Source organism: Lacerta agilis, chromosome 13, assembly GCF_009819535.1.
Source record: "Lacerta agilis isolate rLacAgi1 chromosome 13, rLacAgi1.pri, whole genome shotgun sequence".
NCBI classification, from domain to species: domain Eukaryota; kingdom Metazoa; phylum Chordata; class Lepidosauria; order Squamata; family Lacertidae; genus Lacerta; species Lacerta agilis.
The window spans coordinates 26,277,481-26,305,450 of NC_046324.1; the positions used below are offsets into that span (position 1 = coordinate 26,277,481).

Here is a 27,970-nt window from a genome sequence, read left to right on the forward strand (position 1 = left end):
CAATTATAGAGATGAAGGGCAACCACAGACTAGGAGTATAACACATGGCTTACATGAGCTTCCCATGCCTGAATAAATTCCAAAAGACTCACAGAAATATTATGTCAGATTCTGAGTGGGGAGACCCAGGTTCAAATCCACCACTCAGTGGTGAAGCTCCTTGGGTGACCTTGGGCCAGTTACCCTGTCTCAGCTTAACCTTCCTCACAGGGCTGTTGAGAAGCTAATATTATAACTGTTGCCTGGAGCTCTCTTTTTAAAGGAGTCAAAAATGCATATATTAAGATCCATATTAAGCAGCGGATCCACAACACACTCCTCAGCATGACAGGGACCGTGGTCCCACACCTTGTTGCTTATCAAGTGCTTAGGCACAGGAACATAGGAAGCTGTTTGATACAAAATCATACCACTGGACCACCTGCCGACACAGACAGGGAGCAGTGACTCTCCAGGGTGGCATGCAAGAGACCATCCCAATCCCACCTGGAGATGTGACTGGGAACTGAACCTGGGACGTTTTGCATGACAAGCAGGCTTCGCAAGTGTGTTCAATGGCTAATCCCCAGCAACAAATCCCAGGCAAGAAGGCCAGTGTTAGCATCTGGGGTGGGGTGGGGGTTTCTGGGGCACCTAACCCCAGGGCCCTGCCAATCTTCATCCAACACCAGAGTCCAACAACGCCTAAGGATCCATTCTGCTTGCCTGCCTGCTCTTGTTGAGGCTTTGCACATGCTCTGGGGCAATCTCTCTCCCCCCACCTCCAACACACTCGTCTAGGGCCTGACCACAAGCAGTAGGCGTGCGCGAGAGGAGCTCCCAGCGCCAGTCCCACTCGCAAGCATGCAGGCAGAGAGAGAAAGAGAGGGAGGACGCAAGCGCCTCGTTCGGGTGCTGCTGCTCCTCCTTCTGCGGCGCCCCCAAAACAAATACAACTCGCGAGTAGACACACACACACACCAGAGAGCGAGAGAGAGAGACCACCCCGGAGGAGGAGCAGCGCGGGCGGGAAGGCGAGCGCGGAGAGAGAAGCTCCCGCTCGCTCGTTTACTCACTCACTCACTCGCCCGCCCCCCTCCCGCGCTCGCCTCGTGAGTCACTCGGGCGCGAAGGACCCCCCTGGCCCCTCCCCTCCGGCCTAGGCCCGACCAGGGAGGGGGGCGAGCCCGGAGACCCCTCCTTCCTCTCTCCCTTCCCCCGCGGCGGCGGAGGCGGCGGAGGGGCCGCCGCGCTCCCCGCCTCCTTCCGCTGCCTTCCCTATCCCCTCAGAAGTCGCCCAGGGCGGCGTCGCGGCGGCGGTTACCTGTGAAGCGCTGAGAGAGAGATGAGGGGGTGAGGAGGCGGCGGCTGTGGCGAAGGGGGACGTCCCTCACTTCTCCCGCCGCCTTCGTCGTCTCTGCTGTCCGTCAGGTGTCCGGCTACCCCGGCGGCAGGGCCGGACCCCCCGCCACCTTGGTCGCACGAAGCAGCACCGCCGCCGCCGGGGGCTCCGTAGCCGCTCAGCAGCCCCGGCAGCGGCCAGTCGCCATTTCCCGCCTACCGACCTGCTGCACCGCACGGAAGAACCCGGATGATGACGGGAGGAGGAGGAAGGAGGGGGGAGCGAGAGAGCGACGGAGAGAGGCAGGGAGGTGCCTTGCTTGCCTGCCTGGGCCGACGCAGTTACTGCGCAGGCGCACTCCGCGCGCGCACGCCAGGCTAGCCCCTCAGGCGGGAGGAGCGGTACCTGAGGGGAATCGGCTCTTCAGCTGTGAGAGGAAGAAGGAAGAGGGAAAAGGGAGGAGAGCTCCGGCTGAGGAGAAGGGGAAGAAGGCGCCCTCAGGCAGCTCGCGCTGGTGGGGTCCTGCGTCTCCCAGAGAAATGCATTTCGGTCGACGCCGCCGCCAAGGCACTCTGCACATGCTCGGGCGACCTTCCTCCACTCGCACAAGCCTTGTCTCAAGGGAGGAAGCGGCTGTTTCTGCTGTCTGTGGGAGGCCGCCCAGCGCCGATGGACTGGCGAGCGAGAGGCAGCAGGACCACCTCGGACGGGGAGGCAGCCGGCGCCAGGACGGGGACCGCAAAGGCACGCCCGGTCCCTGGACTCGCGGGCCACAGCTACCGTAGGGACCGCTCGCCGCTTCGGAGACGCTCCGAAAGGACTGAAGAGGGCGGCGGGAAGGATTTTCCTTTTTTCGGACTTGCTGAAGCAGTTTCTTCGTGTGTGCGTGTTTTTAAATTTTCCCGCTCGTCGGAGATTGAGGAATGATTGCGTTGATTTCGAAGACAAGCAGCCACAGAAGAGATCAGCAGGAAACAGTTCCATCGGCAGCGAGATCCTGTTCGCTGCCTAGGGCGTTTGGACAAGGCGGCATAGAGCAAATCCAACAGGTGCAGTTGGCAGGTAAGGCTGTTGTTTTTCCAGCAGCACAACTTCATAGGTACTGCAGCTCGAAGGCAAGGAATGTTTAAAAGAGAGAAGGCCCCCCCCAAAAAAAAATATGATGGAATTTTGCATAACGGTTGCAGAAGTCACAATCCCTGCAACTAATTAATTTTATAGGTCACTTTTAAAATGTATAATCTGCCTTAGAGGCTACATACCTAGTTATATTTACACGAATGTTAATCCCGTTACATTTTGTAGTACTTAATGCCATGAGTATTTTTTCCCCATCCATGGAAAGGTGACTAAGTGATATCCATAAACAAAAGATGCTTAAGTGGACTTTCCTGTGTTTCACCTTCCCAAAGGATGCTGCTTCTTGGTCTGCCACCTAGTGGATTGAGATGGACTTGTATACCACTGAATCAAAGCGCTGACCTCACAGTGGCCTTCCTGAAACCTTTGAAGAGTTTTCCTCAGTTAGAACTGCCTAAAACAATGCATTCCTGGGGAAAGAGGCCTTTTTGTTTTCCCCGGCATACATTTTGTTTGTCCTCCTTATGAAGTGCAAAGGTATCCTGCATTGTGATTTCATCTTGAGGTGAGTCCTTTGTTACATCTCTAGCTGTATGTGTCTGCTCAGCAAGGTGCTATCTGTTTTCAAGGTAGCAGAGCTGCAAGGTCTCCAAGGTAACAGTGTCCAAATACGTTTTGTGAAAGTCCATCCATTTTACTTTTCAGTCCACAGAAAATCACCATCATTATTTTATCCCCAAAACATAGTGTGAATTGCTCACTTGGTAATGAGCAGCCACCCATCCAACAAAAGATCTGACTGTTAGTTAAAACATTGCCACCACAACAATATAATCCGGTGAAGAACTCTCTGGCTGATCTTTTATAGCATTACCAGTCACATAATGACAGAAAGCATTCAGTTTAGTGGTATTATTGTTGCAGGACCCTGCCTGTATTCCCTCACTCCAATATCAGAATACTTGACAATTTTTATTATAATTCATTATCTGTATGGTGCTTAAGTTGGTTACTAGTTACCAGTTCCTTACTTGCATTAAAGTTCAAAACACAATTCAAGCAGAAAACTTTAAAAAGAGAACTAAAGTTTATTTGGCCCTGAACCTCAGAATAAGCTTTTGTCTACCACATAGTATATCTCCATGAGTGACAGGCTGTTGCCTCCAAGAGTCACAATAGTTTTCTCCATCAAAATCACTGTTTGGTGAATACTACCAAGTGGGTGAAAACCTCCAGTGGCAACAACAAAGAAATAATTTGGGCAGTGCACACCCCAAATCTTAAATTCCACACCTCCAGGTGTGTGGAAAGGCATTTAACTATGCCCTGCCCAGTATGGCATTTGGGTGCAGCAAACTGTCAGAAGTGGCAGCTTGATGCCTATAAAAGCTCAAATGTGCTGGGCAATCAATAGCAGAAAAAAGGAACTGGGGTTGTATGAGTGAGGAGGTACCGTACTAGCACTTGAAAATGTCTGTGCCTAAGAAATGCATTGGGCTGAATGTGATGCAGTGCTATCCAAATGCTGGAGGTGTGGCCTAAATCTTGTTTTTGGGGTGTACATGCCCACTTATTCTTTTCTATATACATTGGCAGTGGGTCACATTTGACCTTGCACTATACTGGAGAGACATTGAGCTGGACATACGTGGATGTACGATTTGGCATAGGTCAAAGCTTATTATGGTGTATTTCCTTATTATTTATTGTCATTTGGGATTGCACTAAGACAACAGTTTGAATTGGAGAACAATGTTATCGAAAGGCACAGTCTGTCAGTCATGATAAGGATAGACCAAAACCTTTAAGTTTTCTGCTTGAGCTGTTTCAAACTTTTGTGCAAATAAGGAACTGTGAACTAGTAACCAACTTCTACATCATAACGCTTGTACTGTTGGCAGAGAGAGGGAGACCGCACCTTTGAAGATAAGACCATCAAATTGAGCTTAAAGACGTGGCAGTTGTGAGAAGATTTGATGGGGGTGAGGGTGGCATTGCTGATTGCTGTGCCTGGAGGCTACTCTTTGGCACGCTTCTCTGGGTTTGGATTGTTCAGAAAAGCTGTTTGTGAGAGAAAACTGGTTATGCTTATAAACTGGGACGCAGGGAAGCTGTCATGTTGGGATCTGCTTTGTGGTTTTTGGAAGAATGAGATTGAAGAAACCACCCAAGAAGCTGAACTGCTGCTGCCCAGACTTTCCACAAGCCTTATCATGCCTTGTTTCAACCATAAAAATAGCAGAAGAGGGTGCTTATTAAAGCATCAATAGGCCTGGTCCATGGATTTCATAACAGGAATTCTGCTGTTCAATAAATTATATGTTGTATAAATAAATATTGTTTCAAATGGCCCATAAACAGTTTATAAGCTGCCCTTCAGCACAAAACTCCCATGGTATCCTCTACTTCAAACTTAAAATAAGTCAAATGATAAAAGCAGTGGGCCATAACCAGATGATAAAACCCAAATTTATAGTGGATTATGGGGCACAACTTCTGGATTGCCTAGAGCAACAATGTGTCCTGGCTTTGCACTCAAAACATTTCCACTGTGCATAAAAGAACCTAATCCAAAATTATGCAAAGCTTTCAAGTTGGCTGGGTGAGTTGCTTTCTGAGATTACCCTGTTTAAAACAAATTATTGCATAGGGCAATGGCATTGCTATTTATAAAGCAGACATTAAGAATTTGATTCGGTATGCTTATTACCAGATACTTTACGACAAAGCTTTTTGATCACGGCGGAAAGCTAAATGCTTTTTAAATTTTTTATTCTAGCATATTAGGGCTGCAGGTTTCAAATCAAGATGTGGCTCTTAAGGCAAGCCACAGTTGGATTGGAAGTACCTCAAATGGTGCAGCATTATTTGTGTCAAGCTGGTACCTGTTTCCATGGTAATGGCATCACACATAAGTTGGTGGATGTATAAACCACTCATTTTGGAAAACAGCCCAAACACAAGCTTGTAGCTTTTAGATTGTTTGTTTGGAAGGAAATACAAGTGGATGCTTTCAAAAACTTATTTTTACACAAACCCTTCCCTCTTCAATATCACATGCATGGAATTGTGTACAGCAAGCATGTCCTATTTAGATACTCAGATTGCACCACAGGCAGCAGACATGTTGCTTTAAGAAAATAATGCCTACAGGACAGAGGCAGTTACGAAAATTTAACACATCACCTTTTATGTACGTCCAATGCAGATTCAAATTAGCAGTGTTAGAGTGGCTGTGTTCCTGCCCATTAACTTAAAGACCAAGAAGCATGTATAGGAAAAGAGTTAGATTTGTGCTTACCTTGTACAAGCTCAGTTGCATTGCTGTAGCAAGACTGTCAGTTTGGTCCATGTCTACTTTATATGACCCCCCCCCCCAATCCCAATAGTTAGCAATTGCTGTTTCCTGGAACAACATGCAGTTTCTCTATTTCTTCCCTGACAGGCTGCTTCACACAATTGTTGCCTGGCAACTGCTAGCAAGGGAAGACTACTTCTGTCAGAGTCTAAGCAACATATAGCTGTATAGCCCCCTTGCCTTGCCTCAAAAGGAGCTGTTTCCTGGCAACTGCCACCTGCTAGCAAGGGAAGACTACTTCCATCATGGGCTGAGTAAGACCTAGCTGCTCAGCCCCACCTTTGCCTAAAATACTTTGGAAGGAGCTGGTCCTTGCTCAGATACCAGAGAAGGACAAGGGCTGAATAATCTGTTTCACACGAGTACCATGCCATTTCTGTTCCTGTCTAGATTGCAGTTTGACTTTAATTTTGAGATTCTTATAAACTGCTTTAAGAGGTGCTCAGGGCTGTAAACAGGAAAGCAAGTACTCTAAATAAATGTTAAGACTGCATGTCTACAAGCTGAAGCACAGTTTAGCAAGAGGAGTAGATTCCTGGAGCAGATATTGCTGTTGTGCTACCCAGGACTGAACCATGGTTTTGACACAGAATGATGTTCGAACCTGGGCTTGGGGTTTCTCTTACTCCAGAAAAACCAAGAGCCCAGGTTCAGAGATAATGCTAAACCAAACAATGGCTTAGGCCCAGGTAGCATGCCAATGGTAGCAGCAGATGGACCACAGGAGGAGCACAGTGACTTTAGTCTCGATGCACTTGCACAAGTGTGCATTTTGCTGTATGATAATTTTCCTACACCTAAGTACTTTGCATAGGGGAATTCTTTGTGTGAAACAGCATTACTTGGGATTTATTGCAATCAAACTGAACCCCAGAACTGATGTTCTTTAAACATGAGACTACCAAATAATGTGTTAATTACTATGGGTCTTAAAGCTGAAATCAATCTCTGTTCAGATAAGGATTTTTGTCTGTCTGCCAGCCTCAATTCCCCCTTTTCAGGAACCAGCACACTTATACCAACCTTCCCAAACCTGATGCCCTCCAGATGTTCTGGACTACAACTTTCAGCTGCTGGCTGACTAGAGCTGATAGAAATTGAAATCCAAACCTTCTGGAGGCACCATGTTGGGGGAAGGCAGCCTTTTATACCATAAGGTCAGAAGCATGACTTATGCCTTGAGTGCATCATAAAAATTCCTCCATGGACAGCTTGTGAGGCTGACCAGGTTCATAGAATGGAGAGCAGCACATCCCTGGAAGACATTGCCCTCCTTCACTGGATGGTTGAAAGGACACAAAAGACAAGCACTAAAACTGCATTAAGTTTTATTAGAACCTATTAAATTTTGGATTTCAACAGCAAAATCCTAATAAAATTACACCTAATTTGGGGCAGACACATTTTGGTCAATTCACAAAGTACAACACTGAAGACTTATGGAGAAAGGGGTGTTAGGAATGGTGGCAGGGAGAGGGGGAGAGAAACTACCTCTAAGGCAGGTTCAGCCTTGTAAGTTTTACAGCTTTAAAATAAAACTAAGACAAACATGTGTCCAGGTTTGTGTGTTTGAGAAGTGCCCAAGCACAAACTTCCATTTTTGTTGTCAGAAACAAACACTGTTCTAAGGGAAGTCTTAAACAGATCTCTCCTTTTTATTCAATGCAAATTGTTAATTAAATTACTGCAAATTAACTTTAACTTACCAAAGAGACCAATAACCTGAGTACAGCAGAAATCATGAAGTACAATCAACCCTGTCATAGGACCTAAATTCTTTATTCACAGTAGCCCTTGTTGATAACTAGGGTTAATAATTTGTTGCTCAGGATATAGATGGGCATAACCATTTCTGTGAACTTCAGAAAGTGCTTAAACATCAAAACAAACAAAAAAACCAAAATAAGACCTCTTACACAAAAACACAGTACAAAACCGCAAAAACATAGAACATGCCCAGCGTTTTGAGTAATCCATACTACAGCACTGAAGTTGAAACAAACTGAGCATGACTCCCAGTTCTCAAACACATCAGAGGTTCAGACAGGAATGAATGAAGAAACTGATGAGATTGCACTTTTAGCCACTCTCCATTACATTCGGCTATTATTGCATAAGACTGAAATCACTGCTGTAAAAACAAAGGCAAATAAAATATTTATAGCTTTTATGTGTTGGAAATACTGTTTGTAGGTTTTGCAGATTTAAACTCTGGTAATTATCCTATAAAATTACTACACTGTTGCTGCATTTTTACTATGGATAACTTTAGTCACTCCTAGAGTTAACAATATTGTCTCATATAGAATTAATGTAGTATGTATCACACAGACCTTCCTTAGTTATAGTAAGGAAAGTTCTTTCATAAAACACAAACACATTTTCAGTCAACTTTCTCAAAATGAAATGTAGTCTCTAAAATGCAAATCACAACAGTAAGAGAAATGAATAATTTGCTTGCATGGGTTAAATACATTGTGGTATCAAAGAGTGTCCCATCTGTACAGTTATTCCTGCAATGAAGTAATTCATATATAAGATACAAACTGTACAAAGTTCTCCAGTTTACAAAGTGGCTTAGTTTCAGAAACATGTTGACCTAAGTTATTTTGCAATGTTAGCTATTATTTCAAAGGTTACAGGTAAGGAACAGTCTTACTGCCCAGTCCAATAAAGAGCCAGGTGCACCCAACTTTGCGTAGTTTCAGGTTATTAAGCATCTCCTAAAAGAACAAACCATCTCTGGTTCTGTTCATTTGCGAAATAAGTACAACTATATACATATACACAGCATTTTACCTTCTCCTTCCACTGTTAACTTTTTGCTGTCATTCTTTTCAGTGTCTCTTACAGTAAATACTGAAAAAATGGTTGCATTTTTTCCCCACTTGCAGAATTCCTCAGATAAAGGTAATTTGGAATTTAAAGTACATCGTTGAAGTGTGGTTTTCTGTAGTCTGCAAGATCCATTTGAAGCTCTCTCTCCTCATCATCTGGAATCAAAGGAGGCAAACCAACATTAAGTTTTTTGAGTAAGTTCTCTGGAAACCCACAGAACCATGTGTTGAGAACAAACAATTCACTGCCTTTCCATATAAATTATGGGTGTGTGAAGTGTGCACATTCAGAATTTTTGTATGCAAGATGCTTTGCTAAGAGAAACAATTACGTAACACCCTTTGTTCTAGAGGTCTGCATTTCTGTAAACTTTCTGCTTTGAACCACTGTTTTCCTTCCTATTCACTCTTTCCCATCCCATCTGTATCCCATCTGTTCTGTTTTATACAGAACACAATCCCAAGGAGGATTCACAGGAGCTTTTGTGAGCAAACCAACCAGCAGGTTACACACCCCTTTGGCTTAGTAAAATGAGTAAGTTATTTAGCTGTACTGATTCTGAACTGGTGTTCTCTATACCCCTCTAGACTTTTACAGCATACTAGAATTAACTGAACAGTAGCTTTACCTTAGGACACCTTATACATGCACACCCAGTTTGAAACCCTGCTGCTAGGCACAGAAAGGCAGAGTCCATCAAACCAGAAGTAACCCTCCCACAATCACCTGCTGTGGACAAATGCTGTTCATAGGTACAAGAGGCATAAACAGAACTGCAATATAATCTGTTTGCACACAAATATACAGTGTTTTGAAGGATAGCACCCAGTTTGATTTAAACTTCATTATCACCCAATATTTACATGAGGGGATTCAGACAGGAATGTAGTTAGAGAGCACTAATATCATTTTCTCTTATGGTCTCCCAACAGATTAATCTCACATACAATTATGCTTACAATGTGATTGTGAGAATGTACTTGTAAGTTAATAGAAGTTGTTCTGTCACTTAATGTGTGCTGGACCTACCAAGTTCACTGATAGGAAAAAAGCATATTTTAAAGAAATCCCAGCAGCACTTCATTCCAAACTAAACAAAAACAAAAACACCCTCTTAAAATTCTGTGGTACTTGCAGGCAGGCCAATTTAAAAGAATTTAGATAGATAGATAGATACTTTATTGTCATTGTACGTAGTACAACGAAATTGAATTTCAACTGACCTAGAAGACTAGAACACCAGTGTCAAGAATGAAGCTTTGGAAAATGATAACATCTTATCCTGGGAAGATGCAAAATAAATGTATATTTCACATTTCGTAATTTAATGAGAGGATGTCTCCACAAGAGCCCTTGAAATGAATGGGGAAACTGCTGTATTCCAGAGTGGGCAGGGTAAAAAGAAAAAAGGGGTTTAGTTAACATGAATACAAGTTTGGGCCCTAATGTGATTTGGAAAACTGAACTGTGGAAGCTATTTCTTACTGATTTCTAGAGTCTTCTGCAGTACAAAAAAAAAATTACTATGTGCTACTTTGTTCTTCAAGTTGGCAGAGACAGTTTAGGGTTTGGAAGCGATACCACAACACACACACAAGCAATGGAAGCAAACAGGTAAAAGAGAGTGATGGACCAAGGCGAGATGAGAGCATGCATGAGAACACTTTAGGTATTGGAAGCAACAGAAATGCACCATGGTGGTACACTGATTATTTATATTAGTAAGTCATAAGAACATTCCAGATAGCTATAGTTAATCACAACAGTGATGGCTACAGATTCAGCTTTGGGCCTCTGCCAGATCCGCATGCTTTCCTAATAGCTAGACACACAAATTAATTCCAGGACAGCCACCATGTTAGTCCTTGGCAATAAGGAGGAAAACGCAGAAGCACCTTCAAGAATAGTTTTATCGTGCCCTGCATAGGCAAGAACCAGCTTCATCAAAGTACCCTTGACGCCCTCTGGTACAAATTCAAGACTACTGGAAAAAACCATATCTACTACCAATTAGAAATTGCTTAAAGTTCTAGAGTTATTTCACAAGCTGAACTGCTAGAAGGTGACACAGTCAAAATTCAGCTGTCTATTCACAGCAGGACCTTTCTAAGCAGCTAAATAGTGGAACTCTACACCACTGCAGCATGGTTCTCAAGTGAGGGAATCACATGAATGGGATGGAGACAAGGCCCAAGCTCACCTTGGACGTCTTCTTCACCACCATCACCATCCTCTTCCTCATTGTAGGCCAGCTCAGCCTGCTTGTCTGCCTCATACTCACCCACGTTCCCATCATCCCCATTATAATCCGCCAGTTTAGAGCCATGTTGCGGATCAACAGGGGACTCATTCTCATCAAAGAACCGGCCTGTGAAGTAGGCAAAGGATTTATAGTCAGATGCCAGGATGAAGGGGAGGGGGAGAGAAGGGGAGAGGAAAAAAAAGCGGAGTACAGAGAAGCAGGAAGGAATCTGAACTCAGAAAAGTGTTTAAAAGTGTTTGGTTGCAAATAATCCTTGCAGCACTATAGAGAAAAATATTCAGCAGTTCAAGGCCTTGCTTATTTTTTTAAAAAACAAATCCTTCTGCCTGGAACTTCAGAGCACTAAATTTTATGACCTTTCATTATCTCTAGCCCCTTAAAATCTCTAGTGTTTTGTATCTAAGCCGCAAAACACTTCCCTCAAAAGAAGGCAACTGCCTTTTTGGAATAAGTGAGCATCTTGTATTAATGAAACTTTATCAAAAGATTTTGGTTGCTTTGACAAGATCTGAACTTTATAATCGTTTATATGCTATAGCCTTTAATGTAACTATTTTCTAATCTGAAACTTTCAAAGCTTTAGAAACTTTAAAAAATGGAAAAGTAGTTCTACACAGTGAAAATATACATTAAACCAAAGAAAAGAATACATCTCACACTAATACGCATGAGCAAAAAGTAAGATTCAGTGTCATGCTAGTAGCAGAGGAAGAGTCAGCTTTGGGCAAAAGTCTGAGCCCAACACAAAGTTTCTATTTCAGCCATGTAGGATTCTGCAAAAGAAGGCTACTGACATTTCCAGAAGATGAAAACTTGCATAGGACTTTGGTGTTTTCCAATAACAATATTTACGAACTGAACACTTGAGCTAAACAGCTAAGATACACACACACACACACACACACACACACACACACGAGTGTCGGAAATACGGACTACAGCAGAGTTGACAATAAGCTGCAAGCAAATAAAGTTCGCTAAAATCTTCCATATGAAATGAACAGTAAGTGGCAAGTGAAGACTTCAACAATTGAGAGTTCTCCAGTTACACTGTCATGCTTCATGTTTTCTGTATCTTGAAAATTAACAGCTAAGAACGACTGAAGCAAACAATTAGAAGCTTCATAAATTGAAATAATTTTCAACTTATTTCCTAAATGCCTGTCCAATGTTGCAGATCTGAAAAAAATGAAGGCTCAAAAGTTCATTTTCAGAGCCACAGCTAAACTATAAAGCAATTTTTAAAGTATTTTTAGAAATTTTAAATTCTTTCTTGTCAGATAATCTGCTCAGAGCCAGAAGTGCCAACAGGTGCACTGAGGAATTCATGCTCACATAAAAAAATGTTTGTACTTGGGGGTACAAAGTGGAGAATCTTTGGCCCACAAGGCCTCTGAATCTGGCCCAACATTACAAAGTGCTAAGTTTGGATTGGAGAGGAGTGATCTCTTATCTCATAGCATTAAGCATCACAATGCTAAGATCGGCAATAAGCACCTGCTTGCTCTTGCAAAGGCAGCAGGCAGAAGCTCATCTCTTTTATCTTTTTTTTAACGTTTAAGCACATTTAACTTTATTAGGTAACTAGAAAACATGGATGTCTCGGGATATTACTGGTACAAAACTTCTCATGTAATTCAGCTTCGTTATAATATTTCCTGCATCCCTTTAGCAATGGTAATGACCTTTCCTCACATTCCCCTAAGCCTAACCTCTCATTTTCTCTCTCTCACCCTCCACCCCCAACTACCCTCCTTACTAGCTCCGTCTCCCAGGGAACACCTACCTAACATGGGAGTGATAGGTTAACCCATGATGAACCTGAATCATCAGCAGGCATTATTCCGCCACATTTGTCCCACCCCCAAAGTCATTGCATAGGCATAGTTGTACATTTTAAACAATGCCGAAGCAATGTATTAGAGCTTAATCAAAACCAACAACCCAGTATTTCCCTTTGTCCCCAACTTCTATGTTTTAACATCACTTAACAAATTTAATTAATTTTATTTAATTTTATTTAACAAATTTAATTAATTTAAAATTAACAAAGGCTAAGCTAATTGCTTCCCCACTTTATAGAGTAACTGGAGTGCAAGCAGATTTAATCTCCACTGAGATTAAAGAAATGTTAGACTTGGGGCTGACTGAACCTTCCCATAGCCCATGGTCCTCGCCCATAATTTTGGTGGAGAAACTGGACAAAACTTATCAACCCTGTGCACGGATCACTCTCCTTTGAGGTGGTTAAACCAAGTAAAAGGCACCAATAATAAATTAATTTGATGGAGTATGCATTTGCAAGATTACAACTTTGACATTAAACATGAAAAAGGGAAGGATAACGTCATATCTGATGCATTATCAAGATGTTTTAAGTACTGAATGCTAGAATAAAAAAAGAAGATAGCAAATGTTATGCCAAATTAGAAATGTGTATAAGTACCAAATTAATATGCTCTGGTGGAAATAAGATACAGGAAAAGCTCATCTCTTATCTTAGAGTTGTGGGATTATAACACTAGAGTTGGAAATGACCCTGTGGCTTGAAATTTGAATCACTGGGTGTCATTTGACATGCCCCACCTGCCAAAATGACCTGCAGATGGAGGGAACAGATCAGGATCTGGCATTCAAAGTGGATCCGGTTCCTCAGCCCTGGCCTGGTCTATGGTAATATTACTAGCATTTGTTGTGGTTATTTTAAAGTTCTCTCAAAAATTCTTCAATTACCATTCAGCCACACAGGAGAACTCTGAAGTTCCCATGTCTAAAAGTTAAAATCACTTTTTATTGTTATTGTTTTTAATAGTTAAATTGCTTAGAAATATTTTATAGGAAGCATTTAATAAATTGAAATCAATAAAGTGGAAAGTTCCTGGAAACGCTTGAGTTATTTGCATCTGTCTAAATGCCCAAGGCTGTTTTCAAACACAACAACAATCTTGCTAAGTTGCATAGGCGGGCATTACTTTGAGACCCTTACATAGCAATACAGTTTCATATTCTATGTCCATACAGGGGTGTGGTATGGGGGAGAATACCCATACCAAATATGGTAGGAGAAACCGGACAGCCATAACTAATCTTTAACAAGTAGAATCTGAGCAACAAATACTATATATTGAAATACTATATATTCAACTGGCCCAGAATACAGCAGTCAGGTAAAAAACAAAAGCAGCTTATCAGGAGCATGCTACTCTCTTGCTGAAACAGCTGCACTAGGTTTTAATTTATTTCCAGGACCATTTCAAAGAGCTGGTGATGATACCCTTGTGTGTCCCATTAACTCTAACCACACATTTGACTCTAGCCATACAGGACCTTCCTCATTAGTTGCCCCATTGGTTCACTAGGGAGCCTACCTTGCACTATCTTCAATGGCGTTCTGCAGCATGGCAAAGATGAGTCAATTCAGCTTGTCATTTCAACTATGCTGTGGGAGTTTGTGGCACCATTCCCCCTATTCTTGAAGTTTTATGGAACGTTCTGGATCCTTATGAAAGCAAAATGGCACCATCCACATATAAGAGTGAGGGAAAACCCAAAGGCTTGTAGAAGGACAAAAAACATCACTGAAAAACCCTCAGGAAGGTAGGGGAAAATAGAAAGCCCTGGAGATGACGCATGTCATGCAACATTTTTTTTTGCAGATCCCACTTGTTACAGTAATTTTAAAACTGGCTAGTCTACTTGGTAATCTTTGTAATCTTTCACTCTGTTACAGAAGTAGTTTTGTAATATTGGCTCGTGCTGTTTTCCAACTTGGGCTTTAAGGCAAGATACAAAAGTTTTAAAATAAATACGTCAAGGCAAACTGACCATGCTTCACTTAAAGCTACAGAAGATAATCCTAAAAAGTTCCACTTTTCTGCATCACAAGACCAGAGCTCAGCTATTTTTATTTTCCAAGAGGTATATTAAAGCAAACCCTCAATGATGCAAGCAATTCCTAACTTGAGGAAAAGAGTTAGAATAAAGCTTGCATTGCATGGATTTATCAGTTTCGGAGCCATTCAAAATTGTTAAGCACTATGAAAATAAAGGAATCCATGAGTTTATTAAACTGTTTAACAGTACAGTCTTAAACCTGCCCAAACAGAAGTATATGCTCCACTAACTGTAACAGGATTTGCAGCCAAAGACAGTCTATTTCTAGGTTTAACACAATGAAATAATCGAAGTTAGATGTTGTCATAATATGGCGAAAATGAACCTTAAACCCTCAAGAAAATTTTGAAAAAAAATAAGTAGGCAACACTTTTGGAACTAAGCAACATTTTAAGCACACTAAGTTCCTATTTATAACAAGCCACGTGAATTCAATGAAAGAAAGTTCGGGATCAACTTGATTCTGAAAATTGTGCCTATCTAAAGCTGCTCCTCATATTCACAGTGCCTCACAATGGAAATGTGACCCATTGTCTCTTTTCCATAAATCAAATACATCCTCAAAATTACCACAGTAAAGCTCCCCACCCCCACAAGATCTGGTGTTACTAACATTACCTGAATATTATCTAGAAAATTCACACTTTGGTTTTACTGTGTTGTTTTATCAACTGGTGCTCCAATTATGAAGGAGGGTCTGAGAGAAATATAAGCGAGGGTCTGATTAACTTACTTTGCTTCATTCTTTGGAAGTCACTGATTCTGTCCTTTTTTAAATGTTCTTTTTCAGCTTTCTGATTATCTAGGACATGATCAGGAATCAAATGCTGAAGAGGATTTGGTGGGATCTGCCTTATCATGTCAGCATTTCCATCCTGGTTACTGTTTACACCTGGAAGCGCAAAAAACGATTAAAGGACTTTGACTATTTGCACTGTTCAGGCACAAGGAAAAGCAGTTTATGAATGAAGTCCTTTCCGAAGGGCAGGGGATCCCCTGGTGTTTTTGTTTTTTTGTGTTTTTTAAACTTCTTTACAGATTTTTCTCCAAACATTGCTGACACCTGTGCTTTCATTTTCTCAGTAGTCAAGGCAGAGAATGGGGAAGGAGTGTCGTCCATTTTCAGCTATTGATACTTCTGTCACACTTCGTTTAAAAGCTTAACAGGAATGCTGCAAATACATCATTGGAAGCATCAGGCTTTCTCCATGCCTGGACTTTACTTTCTTACCAAGTCTGGTGACCACTTGTGTCACTCAAACCACTTTGTACAGTTGTTTAATTTATTGCATGGCGTGGGGCAGCGTAGAGCTGTGGTTCCCAACCTTTTTTTGTCCATGCCCCACCTAAGCTTCTATAAAATGCTGATCCACCCCCCCCCCCGGTGACATATAATTATTCTTATTGAAAAAGGGAACTCCTATTCAAGTGGAGGAAGCCTAAAAGGCCATTCACTGTTAATAACTCATTCTCGAATTGCCCCCCTTAAAAATAAATTACCCCCCTGTGTCCCACGTTGGGAAGAAGAAGAAGAAGAAGAGTTTGGATTTGATATCCCGCTTTTTACTACCCGAAGGAGTCTCAAAGCGGCTAACATTCTCCTTTCCCTTCCTCCCCCACAACAAACACTCTGTGAGGTGAGTGGGGCTGAGAGACTTCAAAGAAGTGTGACTAGCCCAAGGTCACCCAGCAGCTGCATGTGGAGGAGTGGAGACGCGAACCCGGTTCCCCAGATTACGAGTCTACCGCTCTTCACCACTACACCACACTGGCTCTCAGGAACCATGGTCCTAGAGAAACAAACTGGATTAACTTCAGCTCTTTTACAAGTTAGATTAACCTTGTTAGTGGTTGCTTCTCACTTCCAATCTGTTGTGATTAACACCTCTCTGTTCTCTGGGATTGCTCACTTTACAAATAAAAGCTGCCCACATGTACACCTTCACGCCTCTAATTCCTAAATAATGTCTGCTTTGTAATGTCTTTGCTAAACCTGAGAAACAGAGATGGAAGGTGGTGGTTTTATCCCCGCAACGGGGTGAGTTGCTCGGTCCCTCCTCCTGCCAACCTAGCAGTTCAAAAGCACGAAGTGCAAGTAGATAATAGGTACCGCTCTGGCAGGAAGGTAAACGGCATTTCTGTGCACTGCTCTGGTTTGCCAGAAGTGGCATAGTCATGCTGGCCACATGACCCGGAAGCCGTATGCTGGCTCCCTCGGCCAATAAAGCGATATGAGCACCGCAACCCCAGAGTCGTTCGCGACTGGACCTAATGGACAGGGGTCCCTTTAAAGAAGTTTTAGATCACACTCACCTTGGCTCTGCATAAAGACTAAAGGAGAGGCCAGACTGAGAACTTTTTTTTCTCTTAAGACCATTAATTTCAACAAGTCTACTGTACTTATAACTTGGTTGGACACAAACCAAATCACTGTCCTCCCCCTGTTGACTCTTAGCAGACTGGGAAAGAACTGGTGACCTCATTCCACCATAAGAGAGTGAGGGATAACCTGCTTTAGAATGCCCTTCACTGGCATCTGAAGAAGTGTGCATGCACATGAAAGCTCATACCAAGAACAAACTTAGTTGGTCTCTAAGGTGCTACTGGAAGGATTTTTTTTATTTTTTATTTTTATTTTGTCTTCACTGAAGGAGAATATTTACTCCTGTTTTGAAGATACACCAGGGACTTACCTTGAGCCAGATTTGGAGCATGGGGCTTTTCTGTTGGAAGATTTCCATTGGGTTGAGGTTCATTCTGAGAAGCTGAAACAAGTGGCTTCTTCAAAGCTAAACAAACAAAATCACACTATGACTCACTAATCTACTAATACCAATGGCACATCCTAAGGCAACCACTGAGCGCACTGTTCAAAAAGAGAACTGATATGTTCTGCGAAGGGCTGATTTCTGACAAGTGAACCAAGATTGGTACAAATGCAGTTGTTGCCAGAAGCTCTTCTATATTTTCAAGATAAGCCATACAGAAGCAGGGGCTTTCCTGCAAGGGCCAGAATCCAGGATACTATAACAAAAGTTTGTGCTCTCACCAGTTTGAAATGTTTTGTCAGGGCAGCATTTGCTAGCATTCACATGCCGAGAAGAGTTAAGTGCAATTTTGTGGGGTTGCAAAAAATATATTTAAAAAAGCTTTCCCACCTCCCTATTTATACTTATTGATGAGCAAGAATCAGTGACAACCATATATACTTGAGTATAAGCCTAGTTTTTCAGCACACTTTTTGTGCTTTAAAAGCTGTCCTCGGCTTATACTCAAGTCAACCATTCCTTAAGAAGTGTACAAGAACGGTGGTTCTTTACTCTCCCTAGGCAGCTTGTTCCATTCCTGAACTGCTCACATAAATGCAAACTTTAGACCCCAGAAGGCAGAAAGCCTATCAGTTAAGGAAGTATTAAAACCCCACAGGTGCTCACTTTCCCTGGCTCCTGCTTAAACAGGACAGGATCCCAGCCTTCTCTGTATAACACAAGGGAACATTGCGCTGTGAGTTAAACCACAGAGCCCTAGGGCTTGCTGATCAGAAGAATGGCGGTTCGAAACCCTGCGACGGGGTGAGCTCCACAGCAGCAAAGGAGGAAGAGGAAGGAGCAGCCCAAAGGGCTGCTTTGGGCTGCTCGTTCCTCCTCTACCACAGTGGCAAAGGCGAACCGGCTTATACTTGAGTCAATAAGCTTTCCCACATTTTTGTAGGGAAATTAGGTGCCTCGGCTTATATTTGGGTCGACTTATACTCGAATATATACGGTAATTCTGCCAGTTTATACTAAAAATCAAGACAAGTAGGAACCCAGAGATTCTGGTGCGGCATCTGTCTTTTTATTTCACATCTGATAACTTCTTTAGCCAATAGCACTTTACCCCTCTTCAGGCAAGTCCTCTTGTAAACGCCCTTGGTCACCTTTGGCAACAAACTGAAATCTGACATATCTAGCCCTTTCTCTGGAATTGAAATCAGTAACCCATCTAAAAAAACCCCACAAACTGCTGAGGGAGGGAATGGGTATTTCAGAATTATCAAAAATAATAGAGTTTAGATTACTTAGAAATAATATATATCTTTGCTAACCTGTGAGTGTATCTTCAGCTTTAGCAGGGTCATTCTCTTCTATCCCAGGCATGCCTGCATCATCTCCTGGTTTAATTTTCTCTGTCAAGGCAACAAGACATTTCTCTCCTTACTGCTGCTTACTTTTAAGTTCTAAGTGCATTCAGAATTGTTACAAGGACTGGACTAGAGGTAGTAGGTCATAGTTGGTAAACAAAAAGCAATACATCTCCCTCTGTGAGCTAGCTGCAAAGGCAAGCAACTCTCTCCAAGACTTCATTGCTAGCCAGTAGTAAAAATGGCACCAAATCTGTGCCACAAGACTGAGGAGTTCCTAGCCAGCCAGGTACTCTGCATTCTCCCAAGACACTTAAGAGGTACATAGTGATATGACCCACAATTGTACTAGACAGACCTTTGCCATCTGAGATATTGTTGATGGAAGGTGTTTCATTCCTAATTACATTCTTTTCATCCAATTGTTGCGTTGTCTTCAATATTGTTGGATTATTGCTCAGGTTGCTCTCAATATCCTTACTGGACTGGCTTCTGTGTGCCGCCTGCTGCAAAAATGTAAAGAACCAACTATGAAACACATTCGTTCACATTTGAATTAGACATCCTGTGTGCTTGTAACTCCATTAGGATGATTCAATTTGTTGTCAATGGAAATTCACTTCTACTTCTATCTCAGCCAAGTTTTGTTCTTTTCTCATAACAAAGTCTAACATCAAATTTATGGATAGAACTGATCTACCCCAGGTGGCCGAGGTATAAATAATAAATTGTATTATCATTATCATCATCATCATCATAGCAACAGGGGTGCTGGCAACCCATCCTAGAATCATGCAGCAAGCAGTGAAGGGTAGGATGCAAAGCAATCCTATCCATTCCCAAGTGGAGCGAAAGCTGGTTAGATCAGGCATACGCAAACTTGGCCCTCCAGATGTTTTTGGCCTACAACTCCTATGATCCCTAGCTAACAGGTCAGAGATTATGGGAATTGTAGTCTCAAAACATCTGGAGGGCTATGGGCCTATGCCTGGGTTAGATCCTGACTCTTCTCTTAATGAGTAACTAGAGAGGAAATTACCAAAGGAAAATGGTATTTAAAAGCATTCTCAAGTGTCTATGAAAAATGATAGGAACATACGAAGCTACCTACCTTCATGGACATTCCCAGCTCTACCTAGAGATGCTGGGGATTAAACCTGGGACCTCCAGCATCCAAGGAAGATGCTCTCTCTACCCCTCAACTATGGCCCTTCACAGACTTAAACAACTGAGCATTTAGATGATGTACCTTTTGGTCTTGTGTAACTTGGTCCTCTAACTTTCTCATATTTTCTTCATGCTGCATCCTCAGTTCTTTGATCTGATGTCCACACTGAAAACTGGCAGAACAGATAATGTACAACACAGGTAACAAATTTTATAACTTGTCCAAGATTGACACAGGTTTTATATGCTCTCTGTTGAAGTACTATTTGTTTCTGGAACAAAACAGTATCTTTTTCCCTTGCAAGGCACTGAATGTATGAATCCAGTCTTTCGGTCCATCTAGCCTAGCATCAGTCATCTACACCAGCTGGTAGTGGTTCTCTAAAGTCCAAGGCAAGATGGGTATTACCCAAGATCACAGAATCCTGGAGTTGATGACAGAAGTCCACATATCCTTTTAAGTGAAGATGCCAGGGACTGAATTTCAAATATTCTACACACAAAGCAGATGCTCTACCACAATATTATGGATGCTCTTTGCAAAGGAAAGAGTTGCAGCCTCTACTAAGACTTGGGTTCTAAATTAAGGTGACTCTTCTTATAGACACATGAATGGCAATAAAATTGCTAGTACATTTGCAAAGCTAAGTAGGGACAGGTATGGTTTCAAACTGGACGAGGGACTGCATGCTGAGATTCCTGCATTGCAGGGGGTTGAACTAGATGACCCTTGGGGTCCTTTCCAACTATGAGTCTATGAATAAGTGCCACAAGAATTGAAATCTCCTGTCAGACCTTTCCCTATCAAACCATTGTATTTGCTTATTCCTTGCCTGAGTCAGGAGGTGGAACATGGAATTGGCTCTTCCTCCATTCCATATAACATAGCAAACTGTGAGGCACCCTTCACTGTATTGGCTGATGGTGCTGTAGGAAATCAATACATTTTTGGTGCAGAGATTGCCATCCCTCAGGAATTCTACCTTGGATCTCAAATGTTCTGAGCAATAGATTTTCTAATGGTAAAACCTGTGTTTTATGCGCATGTGATAACAAATCAATATCCCTTTACCATATCTTGTTAAATTGCCCTTTATACATTGTTCCCCGATCAAGGATTCTGAGTTCAATCATTCTGGAAATTGTTGCTAAACCACCTGAATTGCATCTAGCTTATCTACTCCAGGACATTGACTCTTATAGAACATTACAGGTTGCCAGATTCCTGATTTCAGTTCTTTCATATAAAAGACTTCATGGAATGCTTCATGACTATTAAAAATCTAGTAAACTCTATGTTCCATCTTTATCTTTAAGGCCATAATATGGTACATCTAGAGCTTGTACGTAATGCGAAGGAGATTATGCATTGAAATATTTTAGTTGATATTTTAGAATGTAAAATGCTGTTTTTATTTATTGATTTGTTTTACCTTGTGGTCTTATAGCTGAATAAAGTATTATCTATCAATCTATCTACCTTGGATACCTTGATTAACGGGTTCTGAGCACCATTTCTTTTGCTTCTTTTAGCAAGCAAGTCAAAATCATGAAGTTTCACTATTCTCCTTTTCAGTGAGGGCAGAAAGGGCACTACCCTACCACAGCTGTCCTAAAATATGCTTTTCTTCTAACTCCTTTTGCATATAGCTAATAAAGGACACTGGTGTCAAAAGCAGGACTCCACTTTGATCTGAAAGTTCATGGCACAGCTAACCTGGAAAGACTCTGCAGAACTCTGTATTATTAGAATACATTGGCATCAGTTCAGATTTATATATTACTATGCTCACCTTTCATACTCCAACCTTTTCAGAAGTTGTGTATTGTTGTTCCTATATTCATGAAGCTGGTCCTCTTGACGAATAAATTCTTGACGCAACTCTGCAAGTTGTTCTAAGCCAATGTGTAAAAGTCAAGATGGTTAGAAAAATAATGCCTTCATAACTTAAATGCAACTTTCCCCCACAAGTTGGGAAATTGCTATTTCTCCACTGCTAAAATAGAATATTCTGTATAAGCTAATGTCTTGGACAAGTAATAAATACGAAACCTAAAATATAACTTTTTAGAACTCTCATTACAAGATAGAAGAAAGCTTTTGGGCGTGTCAAAGAGGCGTTACTTTTCTTTCTGGAGTCTCCGTGGCATAATACGGTTGTCTCAGTGATGCCACATTCGATTTTTAATATCTAATGCTTGTATTTTAGTAAAACAGACTCCTACAGCTACTACATCTTGCAAACTATAATGTTAGGGCCCAAGGAGCCACAGCACTTATTTATTTACATCCGGCCCATCGTTCAAACTCAGAGGAGTCTACATATTTCTTTCCCTTCCCTCTTTATCTTCACAACACTTTAATGTAGATTAGGGTCCAAGATCACCCAATCAACTTCATAGATGTATGGGGATTTAACTTGGGTCTGCATATGCATCTGTCTTCGTAAAGCATTGCCATTTACTCTCCAGCACCCTTTATATATGAACAAATATATCAGTGTTGGAAAGGGTATGGCATAATGTTATTTATTTCACATGACTTCCATTCTGTGAGAAAATGATTTTGTAACTTCACCTGACAAAGCAGCGTAAGAAGATTACCAGCTGTAATTAACCATATTAGAGACAATACTACAGTGGTGTGTTGTTGCATAAACAAAGCAATTCTTTGAATTGAGCAATGTAAGATCTCCACCAGAGGACTTTAAATTATTTTAATGTTATAGCACTTGGCTGTACAACTGATAGGTCACTGCCAATGCTATAATTTCAACTCTCCTTTTAAAAACCAAAACACTGCTGCGTATCTAAGGTCTATGAGACATTTGAGGGCACATTTACCAAGATCATTTGAGGGCACATTTGCAGAATTTGTAACAAAAGAGAACTCATGCTCTCGTCTTTGAGGCAGGAGCAGAAAGGGGGAAATGGCAAACGAGGCAATGGCCCACCTGTGCCAGATAAACGAACACAGCATGTTAATTTTTAAAGAAAGGCTCTAGCTCATGTCAAGAGGAAGGATATTAGGCAGACTTGACAGCTGCAAAGTTTTAAGCTTTGCTTACCAATACAAGTAAAATAAACCTGCTAAATTAGATCTCTAGGGCACCAGAAATTTTTCCAATTCACAATTCTACAAATAATCCACATCACCAGTTGCTACTTTGCTATCAGTATATTTTCTTTATACTGTTCTCAGAATTAGTAGGTTTAACTGCTGCATGCTTCTCCTTTCTTTTGACTCCTTACCCTTTAAGCGATGTATGTCTGCCATTTGGTATGATATGTTGTTCTGAAGCTTAATCTGAAAAGGAGGAATTAAATATTGTGCAAATTAGTGGTCATATTATGACTATACAGTTAATATCAAAATGATTATGGTAAACAAGACTGATGAAACACTGAGCTTATTAAATAGCCTAAAGTTTCAACAAAGGCTTCCCAAAATCAATTTTCTTTTTCATTCAAGATATTGCACACAAACCATTTATACTTCAAGAAAATAAGAAGCAACACTTTTTACTTTGACCCCACCTGCCATTCAAATGTTGTTGTTTTTAAAACAAAAATACCACTTCAATGTTTTCTTAGAATGCAGATTAATCAATGAATTTTTTTATTCATTTATATTCTGACCCACTTTCACAGATCTCTGGGCAGGTAACAATAATATTGCATAAAACCAAACATCATCATCATCAACAACAACAACAACAAATCATAGAAACAGCAGTTGAAACAACAACAACAACAACAAATCGTAGAAACAGCAGTTGAAATATTTGCCAATGTGAGTGGCACTATTGCACTGAAGGCTGCATTTTCAAGCAAGCATCTAAAAAGCAGCAGTGAAGGTATCAACCAAATTCTGGGGTGTCCCTTCCTACAAACAGATACCACAACAGAAAAGGACCACCCCACATCCCAGTGAAGTGCACAGAAGCTAAGGAGCCCCCTGCCCCAACCAATCTCCCATGCAAGGACACACACACACACACACACACACACAGAGAGAGAGAGAGAGAGAGAGAGAGAGAGAGAGAGAGAGAGACTCCCTCAAGATTTTAAGTCCCAAGGCATATCAGGGTTTTATACATCATCTGAAAAACCTTGGATTTGACTTGTAAATGAACTGGCAGCCAGTGCAGAAAGTTCCTTAAGAACCCGAGTGACAACCACTCTGGCTGGTGGACCCACTCAAACAATGGAAAACCATATTTTGCAAAAGCTGCAGTTCCAAAGTAGTATTCAAAGGTAGCTCCACATACTGTAATGACTACTGCATTACAGTAGTCCAAACAAGAAGTTATCAGAACACAGATCATTGTGGCTAAACTAACCCTGTCCGGAAACAGCCAAAGGTGAGCAAAGCCACTGCACAATACTGTGAATACTTTTGTCTCCAGTAAGAGATATGTATCCAGAAGTACCCCTTAAGAATCTGTACCTACTCCTTCAGGGGAAATGAACCCCACCAAGAATAGGTTGTTCTCCTAATTCAGAATGGTCCAATGTGTGGCACGAGCCATCCCTCAGCAACATTTTATGCCCCCCAACTGTTTTCATGCTGCCTTCCCAAAGCCTAGGCAGAGGCACTGGGCTTTGGAAAGGAGGTGTGAAGGCTCTGGCAGGGTCCTAGAGTCCTTCTACCTTCTCAAATCCTAGTGAGAACTTTCCCAGCTTTGGGAAGGCAATGTGAGGGCTGCAGGGGGGCGGGGCATCAGATTTTGGGCTTGCACCCCACCCCCCTACCCCGTGATAAGTGTGCGGCCAGCAGGTTCCATGTCGAAGTACTGTTGCAGCCCACTTGGTATGAAAAGTTCCAGTTACAGGTAGGTATCTGAAGAAGTGTGCATGCACACGAAAGCTCATACCAAGAACAAACTTAGTTGGTCTCTAAGGTGCTACTTAGTTGGTCTCTAAGGTGCTACTGGAAGGAATTTATTTTATTTTGTTTTGATATGAAAAGTTAGACTGCCCTGTGCTAATTCATGAACTCAGAAACCACCAAGCCACAGCGTCGTCATCTTATTCTAAGTCACCTTTAATTTATTCTCCCTCATCCAGGCTATTACAGTGGCTAGACATTGATTGAGAATCTGCATGGCTAATAGCACTGTGGACAGAATGGAACCCTCAGGGACTCCACAGATCAACTGCCATGGGGTCCAACAGAAGTCTCCCAAGGCTACCTTCTGCTCCTGCAGAGGAGAGGAACCACTACACTCCCAACCCAAAGAGCCAGTCCTCTGTGCTCAACAGTTTCAAAAGGTGCTGCATATTCAGGAGGATCACAGGGTCACACTTCTCCTGTCACTCTTGCAGGAAGTCACCCATCATTCTGGTCCCAAAAAGGTCATGATAATCAGCCTCCCCACCTAGAGTGCCTGCACATTAGTTACTATGTCAATATGATTTAACAAGCATTACCTTACTTCAGGGATGTCCAACTTCCAATAGACTGCGATCTATTCACAGTATTAAAAAAACTGGCAGTGATCTACCCATTATTGTGATCTGCCTGTTGGACATGCCTGCCTTACATTAATTAGGCTGCAATGTTAATCCCAGGACTACAACTTCTGACTTTCAATACCATTTGTACCTAGAGGTCAGATATTAATGTACTACCCAGGCATTCACATTTGGAATTTGGCCTTGATTGATAAGCATTCTGCTGCCACATAATTATTCCTATGTGATCACACAATGAAAGTGTTGGCAGCTGGAACAATGAAGTGCTCTGACACATCCTGGGAATAGTGAATAATCTATGAAAACCAAGGCTTTAGAGACATTTGGACAAATTGGCTCCTTACTCCCAGTCATGATTTACTCCTCCACAAAAAGAACACTTTTTTGCAGGACTGCCTGTACACCTCAGCCGTCAAAATTCTGTTACATGAAAAGTTCTGGGTATCTGGGATGCCACATTTACCATGGCAAACTAACTCTGTAAATGTTAATGCATTTTGCAAACCTTCCTTTGAAAACCTAGAATCTGAGAATCTCTTAAAATATTAAAAGATTAATGTAAGCACCATCTTTCCTCTCTCCCTTGATGGGTCCCATGTCCTCTCAAGAGTGTTTTCTTGTGTAAATACAGCTAATGGGACTCCAGTCTTAAGAGATTCAACACAATAAAACAACAAGCTGTCAGACTTCTGTGATATAAACAAACATTTGTAAGCTACAGTTGCCTTCATGAGGTGCATTCAGCAGTCTGACAAAGTGGGCTTAAATGTGTTATGTCTTTAAAATGCCATAATATTCCTCCTAAATAATGGGGGTTGGGGGAAGAGAGGAGGTCCCAAACCATTATGTAAAAAAGAAAGGAATGCCCACAAGCGGAAGGAAGTAAACTTGTCACAACAACAACAAAGCAACCTCCCCACTCTTCCTTGATTTCATCCCCCTTCCCTCTTTCTCCCAAAACAAAACCTCGTTTTGCTTAAAAGCACACCCATACACACCCCTTCTCTTCTGAAATAAGATGAGGAGGGGAATCTACCACCCCTCTCCTAACAGAGAACAGAAAGCAAAGCTGAAAACATGCCTCATTAAACAGTGGAGAAAAAGGAGAGGCAGAGGGAGAGATGGGAGTGGGTGGGCTGAAACCACATGAAAGAGCTTTGCAGTTTTTTACATAGGCAAAAGGTACCACAATGGAGTCTCTTCAGCATATCAAAAGGCTTCATGGGACTAGCTTGGAAAGGGAAAGCTAGAAGCTCAATGGTGGATAACAGCTGCCCTTGCTCTCTTCTGTGGAGATTTCAGAGGCAAACCTTACTACAGGAAATCTCCACTTGGTCACAAGGTGGTGATCCTGAATCACAAAAGGCAGCTGGTGACCAGTTAGTTTCAGACATGCTGTTTGGAATATACAGTACTAGACAGCATAACATAGACACAAGCAACCATGATATGCAATGACACCTCACCCTGCTCTCTTCACACTTCCTTATCTGGCCTTCCCTGGTTTGCAGTTGGTTGCTCAGCTGGCTGTGCTCAGCTTCCTTCTGCTCCAGCTGTTTCTTGTGCAGCTCCCCCTGGAGCAAAAGCTCAGAGTTCCTCTTCTCCAAGCGCCCCCGGGCAACATCACTGCGCTTGGCCTGGCCCTGCAACTCTGCCACCTCCTCCTGCAGGACCGTTTGGCGGGATGAGGTAGTCCAGTAATTGAAGGCAAGGACAGCAATGACTAGCAGCAAGGCAACAAAGAGGAATGAAGGGAGACGGCCCCCCCTACGGTTGGCCCCAAACCCCACCATGGGGGAGGCTGGGGAGGGGGGCGCTTCAGCTTTTCACTGCACCTACCAGGAAAGAAAGTACCCAAGTCAGCACAAGTAGAGAAAGAAAACAAAAACCCTGACTTTTCAGAAACAAAATACTGTACTGTATAAAAAATGGGAATACTGTACACAGAAACATTGACTGGGCTGTGTTCAGCTTCCATTGCATGTATATAAATAGAAACAAGTTTGTTTTTATCTTAAGGCATACTGAGAAATAATCTAAAGCATTTATTTAACATACTAATTTCCAAAACCATCTCTTAATAAAATAGGATGATTTTGAAATTTGACTTTTTTAGTCTGCACATAGTGGCTTGCCAGTGCATGGAGAGGGGACTGCCTAGTTTGTTCTTTCTTCTGTATGCCAGGGTTATGGGAGCAGGTTAAAATAAAGTTTAGACTAGACACAGTGGTGGCCAAACTCCGCTCTCCAGATGTTTTTGTACTACAACTCCCATCCCTAGCTAACAGAACCAGTGGTCAGGGATGATGGGAACTGTATTCCCATCTGAAAGGCGGAGCCAAATACAAGTCAATAAAGGCAACGTAGAAACCGTCAAAGAAACCAAAAATGAGGCCAGACGATGGACCCTCTCCGACTTTTCAGGGCAGGAGGGGAAGAGGGGGAAAG

At 42.1% G+C, this 27,970-nt stretch overlaps 2 protein-coding genes and 1 long non-coding RNA gene across 9 annotated transcripts in view; 1 reads left to right on the plus strand and 2 right to left on the minus strand.

Annotated features, from left to right (window-relative positions):
• CTDSPL2 (CTD small phosphatase like 2) overlaps positions 1–1,582 on the minus strand; it is a 39,891-nt gene extending 38,309 nt beyond the window's left edge. Inside the window, exon 1 of the mRNA XM_033168093.1 lies at positions 1,304–1,582. The gene's annotated coding sequence lies outside the window, so the exon portion shown is untranslated. The remainder of the gene's footprint in view (positions 1–1,303) is intronic.
• A 186-nt stretch (positions 1,583–1,768) lies between these two features.
• Positions 1,769–9,077, plus strand: LOC117057215. The gene is made up of 4 exons (XR_004427807.1): positions 1,769–2,383; positions 2,734–2,966; positions 8,654–8,791; positions 9,048–9,077. It is a non-coding gene; the product is annotated as an uncharacterized LOC117057215 (long non-coding RNA).
• Positions 7,071–27,357, minus strand: GOLM2 (golgi membrane protein 2). Of its 7 annotated transcripts, none has more exons than XR_004427805.1 (11): positions 26,989–27,357; positions 23,297–23,351; positions 21,838–21,940; positions 20,127–20,217; positions 19,236–19,383; positions 18,842–18,922; positions 17,448–17,543; positions 15,488–15,646; positions 10,798–10,965; positions 8,559–8,752; positions 7,071–7,890 (listed from the first exon to the last, which is right to left on the minus strand). XR_004427805.1 is itself a non-coding variant. In XM_033168097.1 (10 exons), the coding sequence occupies exons 1-10, from the start codon at positions 27,313–27,315 to the stop codon at positions 8,682–8,684; spliced, it is 1,296 nt and encodes a 431-aa protein (XP_033023988.1). In that variant the 5' UTR covers positions 27,316–27,357; the 3' UTR covers positions 7,071–8,681. The 7 variants fall into 7 exon arrangements, 5 of the variants coding, with proteins under 5 accessions (XP_033023988.1, XP_033023986.1, XP_033023991.1 ...); XR_004427806.1 differs by adding an exon at positions 9,821–9,879 and having other exon boundaries at positions 7,071–8,752; XM_033168097.1 differs by having other exon boundaries at positions 7,071–8,752; positions 19,236–19,380.
• Positions 27,358–27,970: the final 613 nt, after the last annotated feature.